This window comes from Herpailurus yagouaroundi, unplaced genomic scaffold, assembly GCF_014898765.1.
Source record: "Herpailurus yagouaroundi ecotype Mexico unplaced genomic scaffold, PumYag 77, whole genome shotgun sequence".
NCBI classification, from domain to species: Eukaryota; Metazoa; Chordata; class Mammalia; order Carnivora; family Felidae; genus Herpailurus; species Herpailurus yagouaroundi.
In genome coordinates, this window is record NW_024412388.1 from 29,350,955 (window position 1) to 29,365,682 (window position 14,728).

At 53.9% G+C, this 14,728-nt stretch overlaps 2 protein-coding genes and 2 long non-coding RNA genes across 4 annotated transcripts in view; 1 reads left to right on the plus strand and 3 right to left on the minus strand.

Annotated features, from left to right (window-relative positions):
* INPP5B (inositol polyphosphate-5-phosphatase B) overlaps window positions 1-6,209 on the minus strand; it is a 49,185-nt gene extending 42,976 nt beyond the window's left edge. Inside the window, 6 exon segments of the mRNA XM_040469685.1 lie at window positions 1,409-1,519; window positions 3,465-3,494; window positions 3,611-3,708; window positions 4,769-4,863; window positions 5,250-5,332; window positions 6,088-6,209. Of these exon segments, the coding sequence (XP_040325619.1) occupies window positions 1,409-1,519; window positions 3,465-3,494; window positions 3,611-3,708; window positions 4,769-4,863; window positions 5,250-5,306 (391 nt within the window). The 5' untranslated portion in view covers window positions 5,307-5,332; window positions 6,088-6,209.
* A 2,516-nt stretch (window positions 6,210-8,725) lies between these two features.
* Window positions 8,726-10,580, minus strand: LOC121026882 (uncharacterized). Its single transcript, XR_005788475.1, has 2 exons — window positions 9,192-10,580; window positions 8,726-9,002 (listed from the first exon to the last, which is right to left on the minus strand). It is a non-coding gene; the product is annotated as an uncharacterized LOC121026882 (long non-coding RNA).
* Window positions 9,936-12,259, plus strand: LOC121026883 (uncharacterized). The gene is made up of 2 exons (XR_005788476.1): window positions 9,936-10,021; window positions 11,845-12,259. It is a non-coding gene; the product is annotated as an uncharacterized LOC121026883 (long non-coding RNA).
* Window positions 12,260-14,054: 1,795 nt separating this feature from the next.
* Window positions 14,055-14,728, minus strand: part of SF3A3 (splicing factor 3a subunit 3) — a 25,049-nt gene continuing 24,375 nt past the window's right edge. The window contains exon 17 of the mRNA XM_040469694.1: window positions 14,055-14,366. Within this exon, the coding sequence (XP_040325628.1) occupies window positions 14,289-14,366 (78 nt within the window). The 3' untranslated portion in view covers window positions 14,055-14,288. The remainder of the gene's footprint in view (window positions 14,367-14,728) is intronic.

Genomic DNA, 14,728 nt, shown 5'->3' on the forward strand with positions numbered 1-14,728 from the left:
CACACACACACACACACACACACACACACACACACACACACACACACGAGCTCAGCTCTTCTGGAGGACACTATGTAGTCCTGTCTAATCCTGGCTCCATAGTTTACCAGCTGTGTACTCAGGCAAGACACTTAGCCTCCCCGAGCCTCAGTTTCCTTGTCTGTAAAATGGAGACATTGCTAATACCAACCTTGTAAGGTATGGTAAGGAAAATAAGATAATGTGCAAAAAGTTCTTAGAACAGCATCTAACACACACTGAGTCAACAATGAATGTTAGCTAAGTTAAGGGTCCTCTTGTACAGAAGGAAGAAACAGGTTTTGAGCTTCTAGTATGTGCTGGGCACTTTCACATGTATTCTCCCATTGAATTCTCACTACTCCATGAGGAAGATATTCTTTACAAGTCTACAAAACCAAGGTTCAGAGAGGTGAGGTGGTTTGTCCCAAGACACATCATCAGCAAAGATAGGTTTCAAATGCAAGGGGCTGTGCAGCTTAAAAGTCCATGTTCTTTGCTGTTATTACTATTATTACCCCTCTTACATCTACTAATAATAATCATAAATTGAGTTATCCTTATTAGTTGAACCTTTGGAGACAAATTTCCCCCTGTTTGTAGAATAAACTTCAAACCCCTTAACCAGGCATTCAAGGGTCTGTAATCTTGTTTCTACTTCCTTATCCCACATACCCCAGCTTACATCCAAAGCCAGTCCCCTTTCTGGCATACCAGGCAAATTAAGTTGGAGCCCCCCAGACATTTAGACCACGATAGAAGGGAAGCCCCCACCCCCCGCCGTCATTCCTACAGAGACAAGATGTTAGCTGGAAAGGAAACAAATAATGGTGTCAGGTATACACCTAAGCCCAGTACCTGGTGACTGAGATTTACGTGTTCTGTGGCTAATTCTCTGCTCTGTACAAACTCTCCTTTACCTGCCTGGCTGAAATCCTGATCTATACAAGTTCTGCCCCAGAGGCCACTAACCTCTCATTGCTAAGCCAAAACTAGACCATTTCCTCAGCTGCCGTGGGAGACAGAGCAAGGTTCAAGAGCAGATGAGCCCATATGCCCAGCTGTGGTTGCCAGAGAGACGGAAGATAGGCCTCTAGGAACTGCTGACCCTGCTAACTTGTAAAAGATTCTGCATCAGAATCACAGCCCACCCAGCCTAGAGCCGGGAAGACAAAGTGGGCTCCGCTCAGGTTTAGAAATGGGAAGCCAGAAATGCAAACCCATGGTTGGCTCATGGCCTGAGGGCACTGTGGCCTCAGGCCAGCAGCATTGAGAGGGCACAGAAACTGTGGAGCGTGAGTCCAAAGGATGGAAAGTCAACTGGCGGTGGGTAGGTCAGTGCCCAGCCATACCCCCCTCCCTACCCCAGAGAGCCTGGAGTCTTACCTACCTGGACAGGCGCTGGCAACTTCTTGGAGGAACATCCTGGTGTGTGAACCAAAAGGTAGCTGGAATATGAGGCTGAGCTCTGCGGTGTCCAGCTGGACAGTCACATCTGAGCCTGCACAGAGGAGGTGGGAATTGAGCCCTTGGCCTCCAGAACTACCAAGGCTGGCATCCCCAGAATGGAGAATCAGCAGCCCAAGATCCCAAAGCCCTGTTAGCCCTTAAGCAGTTCACTAAAGGCTGCTGCTGGGTGGTAAAGAAACCTCTACACCCTCAGCTGCAAATTAACATCCTCCCCACTCCGCAGGGGGGCACAGATCAGGGCTCTAACAGTCAGTAAGCCTCCCCACAAGAGTGCTAGATAGCGCTGGACGGGGACAAGTTCTCTGTTGTCTACCCATCCCTGAGCAGAAGGGAATTTGCACATAGAAGCAGACAAGAGGGGCTGTCTGGGTCTAGCTGACTACGTCAGGCATGTGCTGGGTACTGGGAATACCATGGCAAGGGGAATGGACACAGCCTGTCTGCAAGGAGCTAGACTCTGGAGGGTGTCCTGCTCATCGCAGAACCCCCCAGCACCCTGTAGGCTCATGGTGAGCACCCACAAATGCACTCAACTAATGAATGAGCAGGAGCAATCTAGCAGAGTGATCAAGACTGTGGGCTCTACGGTCTGGACTCTGAGTGTGAATCCCGGTTCCACCACTTACTAAGTTAGTTCATTTCTCTAGGCTTCAGTTACCTTGTCCACAAAATGGGGTTGGGAAAACAGTGACGGCTTCATGGAGTTGTGGTGGGGAAGCATCGTATGGTGTATGTAAAGCTCTTAACATAGTGCCTGACACGAGATACTCGTTGACTGAATATTCATTTCTGTTGTAACCCTACGGCTCTACTACAGTCTAGCAGAGAAGGCAAGCATTAAATAGGTCACTACAAATAATTAAATCACTGAAGGCGGCAAGGGCACCTGGGTGGCTCTGTCAGTTGTACATCCAGCTCTTGGTTTCCGCTCGGGTCATGACCTCCCAGTTTGCGAGTTCGAGCCCCGTGTCGGGCTCTGCACTTAAGTGTGGAGCCGGCTTGGGATTCTCTCTCTCCCTCGCTCTCTGCCCCTCCCCCACTCACTCTGTCTCTGTCTCCGTCTCTCTCAAAATAAATAATCTTAAAAAAGAAACTTTAGGGGTGCCCGCGTGGCTCAGTCGGTTAAGCATCCGACTTTGGCTCAGGTCCCAATCTCACGGCTCGTGAGTTACAGCCCCGTGTCGGGTTCTCTGCTGACAGCTTAGAGCCTGCTTTAGATTCTCTGTCTCCCTCTTTTCTCTCTGTCCCTCCCCCTCTTGTGAGCACGTGCTCTCTCTCTCTCAAAAATAGATTAAAAAATCTTCTTTTAGGGGCGCCTGGGTGGCTCAGTCGGTTGAGTGTCCGACTTCGGCTCAGGTCATGATCTCACGGTCCGTGAGCTCGAGCCCCGCATCAGGCTCTGTGCTGACAGCTCAGAGCCTGGAGCCTGCTTCAGATTCTGTGTCTCCCTCTCTCTCTGACCCTCCCCCTGTTCATGCTCTGCCTCTCTCTGTCTCAAAAATAAATAAACATTAAAAAAAATTAAAAATAATCTTCTTTTAATTTAAAAAGACTTAAAAAAAAATCACTGTGGGTAACAGAGAGCCGTCAAGGATGAGAAAAAGGAATGTGTATCTTCGAGGCACAACTTCGGGAGGCTCAACTAAAGCTTCCTGGAAGAAGTAAAGTGTGAACTGAAGCCCCGAAGGATGGGTTGGCTAAGCGAAAAGAGGTGTGGGGGGCTCTCAGAAAGAGGGAGCAACTTGTGCAGGGGCTCCGTGGCGGGATCATGTCATGCTGGAAGGTGATGGAAGCAATCCAGGAGATTCCAAGCACAGCAAGCGAGGAGGGGGGGGGGGATGGGCGGGTCTGATCCTACAGCGTTTTGCTTGCCATGGTAAGGACATCAGAGAGTGTTCCTCACACCATTCTCTCAGTGGATCCCGCCTTAACTGCCCTCCGCCCTAACTGCCACTCATGCTGAAAAGACCACTCACCAAGAATGTAGAGTTCACCATCCAGGGACACTGTGGGGAGGGAAATGAAAATGGCTTTAGCAACTGAGCACTCCAGCCCCTACCAGGGCAGAAATGACCCAGGGGCCCAGAGGAGAGGGACTCACACCACCCAGCCCCTGTGGCACCTTCTTCCAGCGTGAAATCCCGTGAGACCGGCACTATCTGGTCCAAAGAGACATCGTCCCCGGTAATGGCCATCCTCCGGTGCGTGTACAGGAAGAGACTAAGGGCAGGAAGCAGAGGTGAAGACAGGGCCCACCGGCCGCCCCTCAGGCTCATCGTGGAGGCCTTGGCCAAGTGCTCACACTCCCTCCTTGGTCCCTAGGATCGTGCTGGTGGTGCCCTGCTCTGCACAATCCTTGTGCCTTCTCTGTCCACGGTGCCCATCAGAGACTGCCGTTCTACAGATAGGTCATCAAAGCTGAACTTGGCTCATTTTGGGGTGCCTCTGCTTTGTCAGTGAAACACATGTGTGATCTATCTGTAGCGTGTGACAGCAACACCATAACCTCAGCCACCCCTTCCCTCTCTGACCACAGTTTTGCTATCTGTAAAGTCAGGGTGGTAGGTTAGAAAATGTCGAGTGCCCCTCCCCCATCCCCTCAGCTCTGAGATCCTGAGGTTCACTTTTTGGCTCTGAGACCTTCGACAAGCATTTGTCAGTCTCTCTCATTCTGTGTAATATGTGGGCATCACTGGCAACATGTATTGGGTACAGGGGAGTAAAACAACTCGCTCACGATCACGTGGGTCAGAGGCAATGATGCCTGGATTTGAACCCAGGCAGACAGGCCATGCAACTCAAGATCTGGACCAGAACATTCAGCTGTCTCTGCTTGACAAGTTTCTCCAACAGATTTTGAGGATTAAGTGAGCCCAATACACAGGAAGGGCTTAGAATACAGTGTTCAAAACATATGAGTGATCATTATTCTTTTTTTTTTTTTTTCAACGTTTATTTATTTTTGGGACAGAGAGAGACAGAGCATGAACGGGGGAGGGGCAGAGAGAGAGGGAGACACAGAATCGGAAACAGGCTCCAGGCTCTGAGCCATCAGCCCAGAGCCCGACGCGGGGCTCGAACTCCCGGACCGCGAGATCTTGACCTGGCTGAAGTCGGACGCTTAACCGACTGCGCCACCCAGGCGCCCCTGAGTGATCATTATTCTAATTAATCTAGAAGACTTGGACTCTGCCCCAGAGGGATGGCTGAAGCCCAGCTGGAGGATACAGTGAAGAATAACCCCATGGCCCAACAGGCAAGGACCAAACCCCTCACTCACGCGTGTTCCTGACCACCATGTTTCAGGCGGTGGCGCACGAGTCCCAGGAGACGGCTCTGCCTGCTGTCTCCCTCACACAGCACACCTTGAACTGCCTGCTGCTTGGGGTCAAGGAAAAACCAAAACGAAACCGGAGGCCAGGCCTCTGCCAACCCAGCCCAGCCCACCTTCCCTGCCCTTCCCTTGCTCACCCAGATGCACTGTGTGACCTTAGGCAAGTCACTTCACCTCTCTGACCCTTCCTTATCTGTGAAATGGGGATAATAACCCCCAACGTCACAGCGGGTTGGGAGGATGACAGAGTATTTAAAGCACCGGGAGGAGTCCGATACTGAGCAAGCACGTAGTAAATACTAGCTTCCTTCTTTCCCGAAGGCACAGAGCAAGGGAGGAAAGCAGACAGGCACATAGACACGGTCCGGTCCACCTCCCAGAGTGAGGGCAGGCGCCGGGGCTGGGAGCTCAGTGCTGGCAAGGATATGATGATGCAATATTCCCCCTCAGCCAGGGTCTCCTGGATAGCCACAGACTGGTCCATGCTGGTCCCTGCTGAGCAGACACGCCCTGGGGAGAGGGCAGATGGGAGCCCCCTTAGGTCAACAAGTTACCCAGAAGGTGATGGAGCTGCCTCAGAGGGCTGAGGGGCAGGGAGGAGAGCCCTTGTACAGAGAGAAGTTAGAGGAGGCCTGACCCTTCCCTTCCTCCTCCTTAGATGGGCCCTTTAGTTTCTAGGGAGAGGGGCCATCCCTTTGCCCCTGGTGGGATGTACAGTTTGTTGCACCACCCTTTGGAAGGGCGGCCGGTTGTTTCTGAGCGGGGTCTGGTCTATTTGTTGGAAGGCGGGTGCCTTGTCCCACTACTGGAGAGGGAGGCATGGTCCCACGGCTCCCGGGATAGGGCTCTGTCTGCCTCCCTTTTGGGGGAGCAGTATTAGCCCTGCTGGCACCTCTTTGGAGGGTGTCGGTGGTGCGTCTGCATGGATTTGGGGGCAAATGTCCTGTTCTTCTTGGGAAGGGAAGGGAAGGCAAGGCAAGGCAAGGCAAGGCAAGGCAAGGCAAGGCAAGGGAGGGCCTCATCCTGGACAAGGACCCCAGTCCCGTTCCTCTTTCCCTAGAGACAGGAAAACACATCGCATTGCTCTTTGGCCCTCATCCCCGCCCAGCAGGCCTGATTGCATCAGCCACAAGCCAGGGGGTGTCCGGTTTTGACAGCTGCAGGACCAGGGTCTCAGCCCTCAGTCTGCCCGCTCCCGCCTGCCCAGCCCGGCCCTGGCTTCCCTGCTCCGCACCTGCTCCCAGCCCCCTGCCACTGCCGCCTACCTCCTGAGCTGTCACCGCTGAGGACCTGAGGACGTAGGACACCGTGGCCCTGGCCGGCTAGTGACTACGTTTCCCAGGAGCCTGTGCGCCACACGCTGGTCAGCCAGCCTGCAAGTCCCAGCATGCCCGCACCAATCACGGGGGCGCTGGGGGGCTCGCCGCCTCCATTAACTCCTTAGGTCCTGGGGTACTCTGAGCTCCCCCTTCCTGATGACTGCTCTAACCGTCACCCCAGCCCTCCAAGTCATGGGGTCAGAGTTCCCCGCCTAGCATCCTGAAGGAAGATGGCTATGTCTGCCTTACGGGGGAAAAAAATAATGCATTTTCATTTTCTCCTCTATTCCAGCCTCAACTCCTTTCATCCAGGCTGGCCTGCTCTGGCCTCTACTGGAACTCTTTCTCCCCAGATAACTACACTGACAACTTTGGGGTCCTCCCATCCAGTGGGGGGTCAGGAGGGAAGTTCTGTTTTTCCAGATGAACGCTAGCCTCTCCTTGGGATTAGTGCTGAAGCCCTGCCCCCTTGGAGGGCACCAAGTTCAGGCTGAGGCCCTGGGAAGGAGAAGTGAGGATCCTGGAGCCCATGCCATGGACCTGATAAATCCCTCTCACTAAAGATACAGCTGTAGGAGTCAGAGCTGGGGGTGGGACTGGGGGCTTGCAGAGCCTCCAGAGTCTCCCTAGATGCTGCTCCCCAGTTCTTCTGGGCCCAGCTAGGGGAGCAGGAAGGGAGCAGGGCAGAGTGGAGGAACAGCAGCATGGTCACAGCCGTGGCCCCGTGGAGGGGCCCTCCTAGTGACCCTTGTGGCAACCCGGTTGAAGTGAAGATTCCCATCCAGCTGGAGAAGCTGAGGTTTGGCAGGACTCCTGGTAGCAGGGCTGAGCCACTGTCCCGCGACAGCCAGGGGTCCCTGCCACATAGGCCTGCAACAAAGCCTGAGCTGGACCAGTTCAGCTGCAAGAAGAAATGGGACCATTCATACTCTGCTTGCTCCTCCCCTGCCACTCACCGAGGCAGGAAGTGTAAAGTGGGCCATGGGCTGAGCTGAACCTCCCTGGACCCCCAGCTCCCTCTCCACGAGCTCAGCCGGTCAGTCCCCAGAGAACATACGGGGTGATCAGAAACGAGGAAGCATGTCATGAAGACTTGGAAGATCCCAGTTGCCACCCTGGATCTGGTATGATGTAGAGCTGAGAGGGTCAAGCATGCTGGGCCCCAGGCAGCCGGGCTCCGGCCAGGTCTAGCTCTGGCCAGTTTTGGCTGCTTGACCCACCGTGCCCCAGCGGGAGATGAAAGGCCTGTAGTTCTGAGGAAGGACAGCACTCCAAGGGCCCACCTCACAGGAGTCCCAGCCCTCAGGGCACAGCTTCCTGCCCTCTGAAGCAGTCACCACCTTGGCAGGAGAAGGTCGCACAGATTTTCCCCTGTAAGAGAAAGTGGAGGGAAGGCTGAGGGGCGGGCAGCTCTGCTCAGACTGGATGTAGAGCGAATGCTGGACGGAGGCAGGGCTGAAGCCCCATGTGGCTGTCCCACTGCCCCCAGCCCTGTTCCTGCTTCTGCCTTCCGGAGCAGGCAGGTGGGAAGCAGACACTCACGTTTCCCTTGGGGGCTGGCTCCTTGGTGGTCACCAGGAGCTAAGTGGGAAGCAGCTAGTCCTCTGCTACGTCAGGTGGCCTAGGCCTGGGAGCAGAGCAGGGCTGCCTGGGGAAGTGCTGTGACACTCCGCTGCAGGGTGGGGTGGGGGGAGGTAACCCCTCTGCAGAGTCCCAGCCCCCATCCCAGAAAGGGCTTTGTGTGTGGGGACAGTCACGACCTGAAACTGCGACAGTGCTGCCACCCGGGACAAGCAGAGGAGCTTTGCTGGGCCTCCACGGAGACTGGAGAAAGGGGAGAGCTGGTAGGGAGAAGGGGGAAGGGAGAACTGGGAGGGGGAGGCTGGTGGGGTTGGGGCACCGAAGGTACAAAGCTCAGACTCAGGGAGTGATGAGGAGGGTGGATCTCAAACGTAAGGGTCAGCCTGACAAGGTAGAGAGGTTAGGGTGTGGCTAGAGGCTGAGGGTTGGTAAAAACTGAGCTCAGATTTGAGGGCCTTCCAAAGAGTGGGGTTCACAAGGGATACAGGAGTGCTGATCCATAGGGGCACTTGTACCCCCATGTTTATAGCAGCACTTTCAACAATAGCCAAATTATGGAAAGAGCCTAAATGGCCATCAACGGATGAATGGATAAAGAAGATGTGGTTTATATATACAATGGAATACTACTTGGCAATGAGAAAGAATGAAATCTGGCCATTTGTAGCAACGTGGATGGAACTGGAGGGTATTATGCTAAGTGAAATAAGTCAGGCAGAGAAAGACAGGTACCATATGTTTTCACTCATATGTGTATCCTGAGAAACTCAACAGAAGACCAGGGGGGAGGGGAAGGGGGAAAAAAATTACAGAGAGGGAGGGAGGCAGACTATAAAAGATTCCTAAATACTGAGAACAAACTAAGGATTGATGGGGGGGTAGGGGGAGAGGGGAAAGTGGGTGATGGGCATTGAGGAGGGCACCTGTTGGGGTGAGCACTGGGTGTTGTATGGAAACCAATTTGACAATAAGTTACATATAAAAAAAACTCAACAACTAAGAGTGGGGTTCAGAGTTGGGTGTTAGTGGGTGGGCAAGGCTCAGGGCTGGGGAGTGGCGGGGTGGGGCTCACAGCTCACCGGGGCAATGGGAGAAGCCAGAGCAGGGGCCATGGAGGAGGGGCTCTGGCCCCAGGCTGGCAGGGCTGCTCACCAGAGCCCAGTTCATTTAGGGCCCAGCAGAGTGAGCCGCCACTGCAGCACTGAGGACAGCGGGGGCCTGGGCTGGGACTGGTCTCATCTCCCCTGGGCCATGTAGCAGGAAGCACCGAGTTGAATCAGCTGGAAGAAGAGCATGCCGGGAGTCCAGGAGGAGCGGGGACAGCCAGTCCTGGGCCAGGCTCAGCCCCCTGCCCCAATCCCAACCAGCGGCTCCTTTCCCTCCTGCTCGGCATCTCTCTCGCAGCAGCTTACTGCATGCAGTGTAAGCAACCCTCCCTCCTCCCGCAGCAGCCCCATCCCACGCCTCACCTCACCGTGGTGTTCCCCAGGCCTCCGGGTAGCACATCTCTCAGAAGCAGTAGGAGCTGTGTCATATCTGCAGACAGCTTGGAACACTGTGGCTCCTTTCCCATGGGGTGAAGGCACCAGGGGGCTCTCTCCTCCTTCGTGTGCTGCTCACCTGGACAGGAGCAGGGGTCAACTGACTGCTCGCCAGATTCTGGGCGACCAGTAAGACCAGCAGAAGGACTGGTAGGAGGAAAAGGAGAGAGGGACCACTGCAGGGAGCAACCAGCTCAAGGGTCACAGGTCAAGGAAGGGTCAAGTGAAAGAGGTCGTGAGGTCAGGGAAGAGAAGGGGCAGTCCCAGGGTCCAGCAACAGTCATGAGTTAGGGATGGTCACAGAGTCCAGGAAGGGCTGGGGTCCCTGGGCTGGGGACAGCTACCTCTGAGCAAAGCAACTCCATGACTACTGTTGGCCACAGATATCTTCTACTGAGGTCCCGCAGGGGCCAGAGAGAGTGAAGGACCCAGTTGAGGACTGCAAAGAGAGATCCCCATCATTGCCTTCCGCAGGTGAATAAACTGAGGCTGGGGAGCAGGAGAGGTCAACCTCTACGGAGAAAGGGACCAAGGGGCTGAATTTTTGCTTCCCGTAAGCCCTATAGTCAGAGTGACACTAAGGCAAGCACAAAGGGGCCTGGAGCCTAGTAACAGCCCCTCTGAGAGTGAATGTTGTTGTCGGCATGGCAACAGCAGCATCCCAGGCCCAAGGGGAGACAGAACCGGAGCAGGTGCAGTGACAGGGAAGAGACATCTGGTGCCTCTGATCGGGCTTCATTTGTGTCCAACATCAGAAGGTGCTGGGGGGAGATGGGCTTTCTCAGAACCCAGGGCAGAGAAACCCCAGGTCACAGAGAGGGCCCCAAATCAGGGCACACCTTGTCCGGGTTCTTCAGGGTTCGGATCCCACCCTGTTTCTAAACCAGATCTGGGCCAAGGGCAGGAGGTAGGTCTTAGACACTGGAGATCTGGATCCTGGCTCTGCTTCACCCAGTACTGAAAGATTAGACCTGGAAGAGTGTGCTAAGCCCAGTTCGGGTGTTTGCATGCAAGGCAGAAAACTGCTGCAGGTGAGGGGTGGGGGGCGTTATTTCCATCTTCTCCCCCAGCCCCGTGTTCCCGAGGCTCACAGGACACGCTTCCCTGACCTCATTCTTCCTTCAGCACTTCCATCTGTCTCTTTCCAGGGAAACCCTGGAGCTAGAACCCCTCTCGGCTGGGGCCTTCCGGGCAGGGGTCTTGAATACACATCTGGGGCAGTGCTCACGATCCAGGGTGCTGAGGTGAAGCAGGATAGGATCTCCTGGCAATAGAGGTCACTTCTCTCTCTACCCTCACCTCTTCTAATTTCTTAAAAAATGTTTGTTACTTTATCTATTTATTTTTGAGAGAGACTATAGGCGGGGGAGGGGCAGAGAGAGAGAGGAAGACAGAGAATCCGAAGCAGGCTCCATGCTATCAGCACAGAACCTGATGCTGGGCTTGAACTCACGAACCATGAAATCATGACCTGAGCCGAAGTCAGACGCTTAGCCAACTGAGGCACCCAGGTGCCCCTGTCTTCTTTTTGCAAGTAATCTCTACTGCCAATGTGGGGCTCAAACTCAAGACCTTAAGATCAAGAGTCGCATGTTCTAGTGATGGAGCCAGCCAAGCACCCCTCCCCTCACCCCTTCCCAGCAGGTGTCCCCACGCCTCTCCCTCCCCTCCAACACCACGAGCGGGAAGCAGTTCTCCCAACAGCACCTCTCCAAGGGGATCTCAGCTTCCAAAGGTGAAGAGAAGGGCCCAGAGGCTCTACACAGATGTCTGTGTCCATGTGAAAGGAAGGGCCCAGGCATCCCGCACAGGCCTCTTTTCCTCCTCCCTGGGTTGGGTAGATGAGGCTGGAGGGACAGCCTGAGTGTGAGCTGGCCAGACACAGCAGAATCACAAAGCCTGGCCGATAACCTCCTAATCTGCATTACTTTTGGCTGTGGTTTGTGCAACTCTCTATGGCTAGATAGAATATTCCTAATGATTCCCTGTGCCCCAGCCTCTCCCAGACATAGACCTACCTGCACACCCGAAGCTACGGAGGGCAGTGAACACGTGTGCATACGATGCAGCCCCTGGAATCATTGGTCAGCTCTGGGAATTCCTTCTGACGTTACTGCTGGGGGATGGGGGCGGGACACACGGGGGCCACAGGCAGAAGGGAGCACAAGCCAAATGCTGTCCAGACTGTAGCTGGAAGGAGAAATTAAAGCCAATTGGCAGCTTGGGCAGAGCGAAGGACCCCCGTCCCAAGGTCCCACTGGGACATGCCTACTTGTGTAGAGGAGAAACCTGGAAGGTAGAGAGGGCTCTCAGGAGTGACAGGAGAGCAGGGAGGCCCATGTCCTCCCAGAACCCACCTGGAATGGGAGAAGTCTGGCTGGCTGGTGGTGGAAAGGGTGGTGTGCGGGAAGAGGCTGCGGGTCCATTCTTACCGTGAGAACTCGGGAGGTGAAGCTGCTGGCAGGATCTGAACAATGAAGGGGAGCCATCATCCCAAGGACAGATTAAATAATGCAGAGGGAGGAGAAAAACCCCAGGAACCTTGCCCCTCACTCCTCTAACACACTGGTTACATTTTTAGGGTGCTCTCTTTGTAAAGCCTGCCAGGACAAGTTGACCCCAGCGAGAGGAACAGAAGACAACTGGAGGAAAGGGATGGCCCGTTGGGGCTGGACACAGACCGACTGGCTTTCCTCTGAGGTGGGAGTGAAGAGACTCCTGTTTCTGGGAGTTTCATCCCAGGATCAGCCGCTGGGTTCGGCAGCACCCGTCTGGGGGGCAAGCCCGGAACGAGTCTCCAGCCTGACCTTCTCTGATGTGCAGCCTCCCTCCTTAAAGAGGGAGTTGAGTCACCTGTTCTCAGCAGGAAGTGCCCTGGTAGAGGTTCAGACTCCACGTCTAAGGGAGAGATTCTCATAAGACTCGGGAACCAAGAATGGGATTCCGGGCATTCGTGAACCCTTGAGATGGTGTGTAAAATTACCTATGCACATGTATTTTCCTAGAGAGTCCACAGTTTTTATCTTCGTATTTCGGAAGGAATCTATGATCCTGGAAAGATTAAGGACTACTGGTGTCAGCCAAGAGGGAGCAACCATGCTCCTTCCCGAGCCTGGTCAGGGAGCTGAGATGAAGTCCAGATTGCAGGGAGTCCCCTGTGGGAGAACCACTTCTGATGGTTTGTGCTAATAGCTCTGTGCCCTTGGGGCTGGAGGTCGGCTGTAGGGCTTTCTCCCTGTCCAGGAGGCTGTTATTGGGTCTCCGTACCTCTGGTTCTGCTCCCGCTCATGGTCTCACCTTCACCTAATTCTCAAGGTTTGTAAACCTAGCTGGGACACAGAAGGCGCTAAAAATATGTGTTTGGATGAAAGAAGAAAAGAATCCTTTGCTGCCGTGACAGGGAAGCGGCACATTTCCGCCAAGGCCTCTCTGGTGCAATGTGCATAAGGACCGAAGTCACCTAGGCAAAGGTGATAGCAGGACTCCCCAGGACCTGGCCCCTCCTGGCCCCCCCCCCCCCACGGTAAAATACAGGTTGTACTGACCCTGGAATCCAGGTACCCATTCCTAAAGAGGAGGCTCTGAGGGATGTGACAGTTGAAATGCAGCAGGTATATCCCCTGGGGGGCCCCAGTGCTGCTGTCGCTCCAGCGGGAAGGCTGGAGGGACGGTCCCACCAGTTTCCCAGTGCCAAGGTTTTGTTGAACTCCCTTCCCAAAGGGCAATGTCTGCTTGCACTTTGGGCCGGTTTTCAGTATTCGAGGTTTCTAGCTGCTCGATTAGGTTTAATTACCATGCATTCTGCTTCAGCAGCTCGAGCCCTGGAGAGGCTGTCTGGCTCGGGTTCTAAGCAACAAAGGAACGAACAAAGGAACGCGTGAGGACTTGCCTGAAGAGACAGTTGAACCAGGAAGGACACCACCAACCCAGAGCAACAGGTCAGGTCTCAGGGGCAGGGGCGGTGAAACCCTATTGCCATGGAGAGGACGAGGGCAACAGAGGAGTGTGACGGGAAGGGCCAGTTCCGGAGCTGGGATTTTTATAAGCAGATACATTACAGACAGACAAACTGAAGGTCTGAGTGCTGAGAGCCAAAGGAGCTCTCTGGAGAAATCCTGTTCGGCAGCTGGCTCTGGCCTTCAAACAACTGTGCCTGTGGGCAGATCATCGCCTCCTCGGCTCCCCTAGTTCTTTCCATTTGGGAAACCAGGTTCGGATCCGAGGGCGGCTGCCAAATGCCACCCAAATCTTGGCTACCTGGGGCTGGAGTCCACAAGAATATTAGCCACCTCTTAGTCAAGTAGGGATCTTGCAGAAGGAGGATCACCAAAGACTTGCTGTGAGCTGGCAAGCGGGTGAAGTCACAGCTTGTCTTAGACCCACTGTGTGCCAGGCTGCTGAGGCTTAGGGACGGGGCAGGGCTGCAGGCCCATTCCACAACAGCCCAACTCCTTCCTTTATGCAAACACAAAAGGCAAATCGTGGTTCTGCAACCTTGTCCTGAGGAGAGGCCCTGGCTCGTCTTCACCACCTTTCTGTAGTACGTGCATAAATGGCTGACTCAACTAAGGGCAGGGCTTATCCTGCGGTAATGTGCATTTGGGGAAATGGCAGCAAATGGGGGTGGGGAAGAAGTTAGGTTAGACCTACCTAACATAATAAATGTAACATTAACCAGTGCTCATCAAACCTCAGTTGCTGCTTAAGTTGATGAGAAAGAGGTAGGGAAGTGTTAAGAACAAAAGGATTAGTTAGGTTAGTCCATAATCCTGGGCTTTAGAACAAGACACATTCAGAAGGGCTGGGTTTATTTTCTGACAGAATCTTTTAATATAAAACAAAGATAAAACACATCTTAACCCTGCAATCTGCCAGCATGCCTTGCTTTTTTTTCCCCCCCAAGATGCACACTAGACCTTAAGACTAAGTAGCAGAGTCTTTAGGAGCATTTGGTTGGGAGAAATACAAAAGGCAGATTTCAGGTAAGCCTGGACAAGCCCGAAAGCCGAGATACGTCCCTGAACACTAGAGCAGTCCTTGTCTCTTCAGATCCTCATATGTCTTCTTATTCACAACATTCCCACTGGAGTCTTCATATTCTTCCTGAAAGGACAGGGGCACACTGTTAGCCATACCTCCTGGGAGAAATGCTTGGAACTAGCCTCTGGGCACCTGACCTCACCCTGGCTTGATTTCATGGCATTCAGCTGAGACGGCCTTTCTCACCTGGGGTTCTGGGGATCTGCAAGGCCATTGAACCCGACTGTCCTAAGGCTTCCATTGTGTGTCATAAACTAACACATCCTAGGTGACTAGAATGGTAGCAGTTCCCAGGGATACCTGAGAAAATAGTTCACTCAAATCACCCTGTGTGTCTAAGATGATGAACCCTGGTTGAGAAAGGGTGACCTAAGACAACAATTCGCAAAGGATCCCCAAGAACCCTCAGTGTCTGCCCAAGAGGC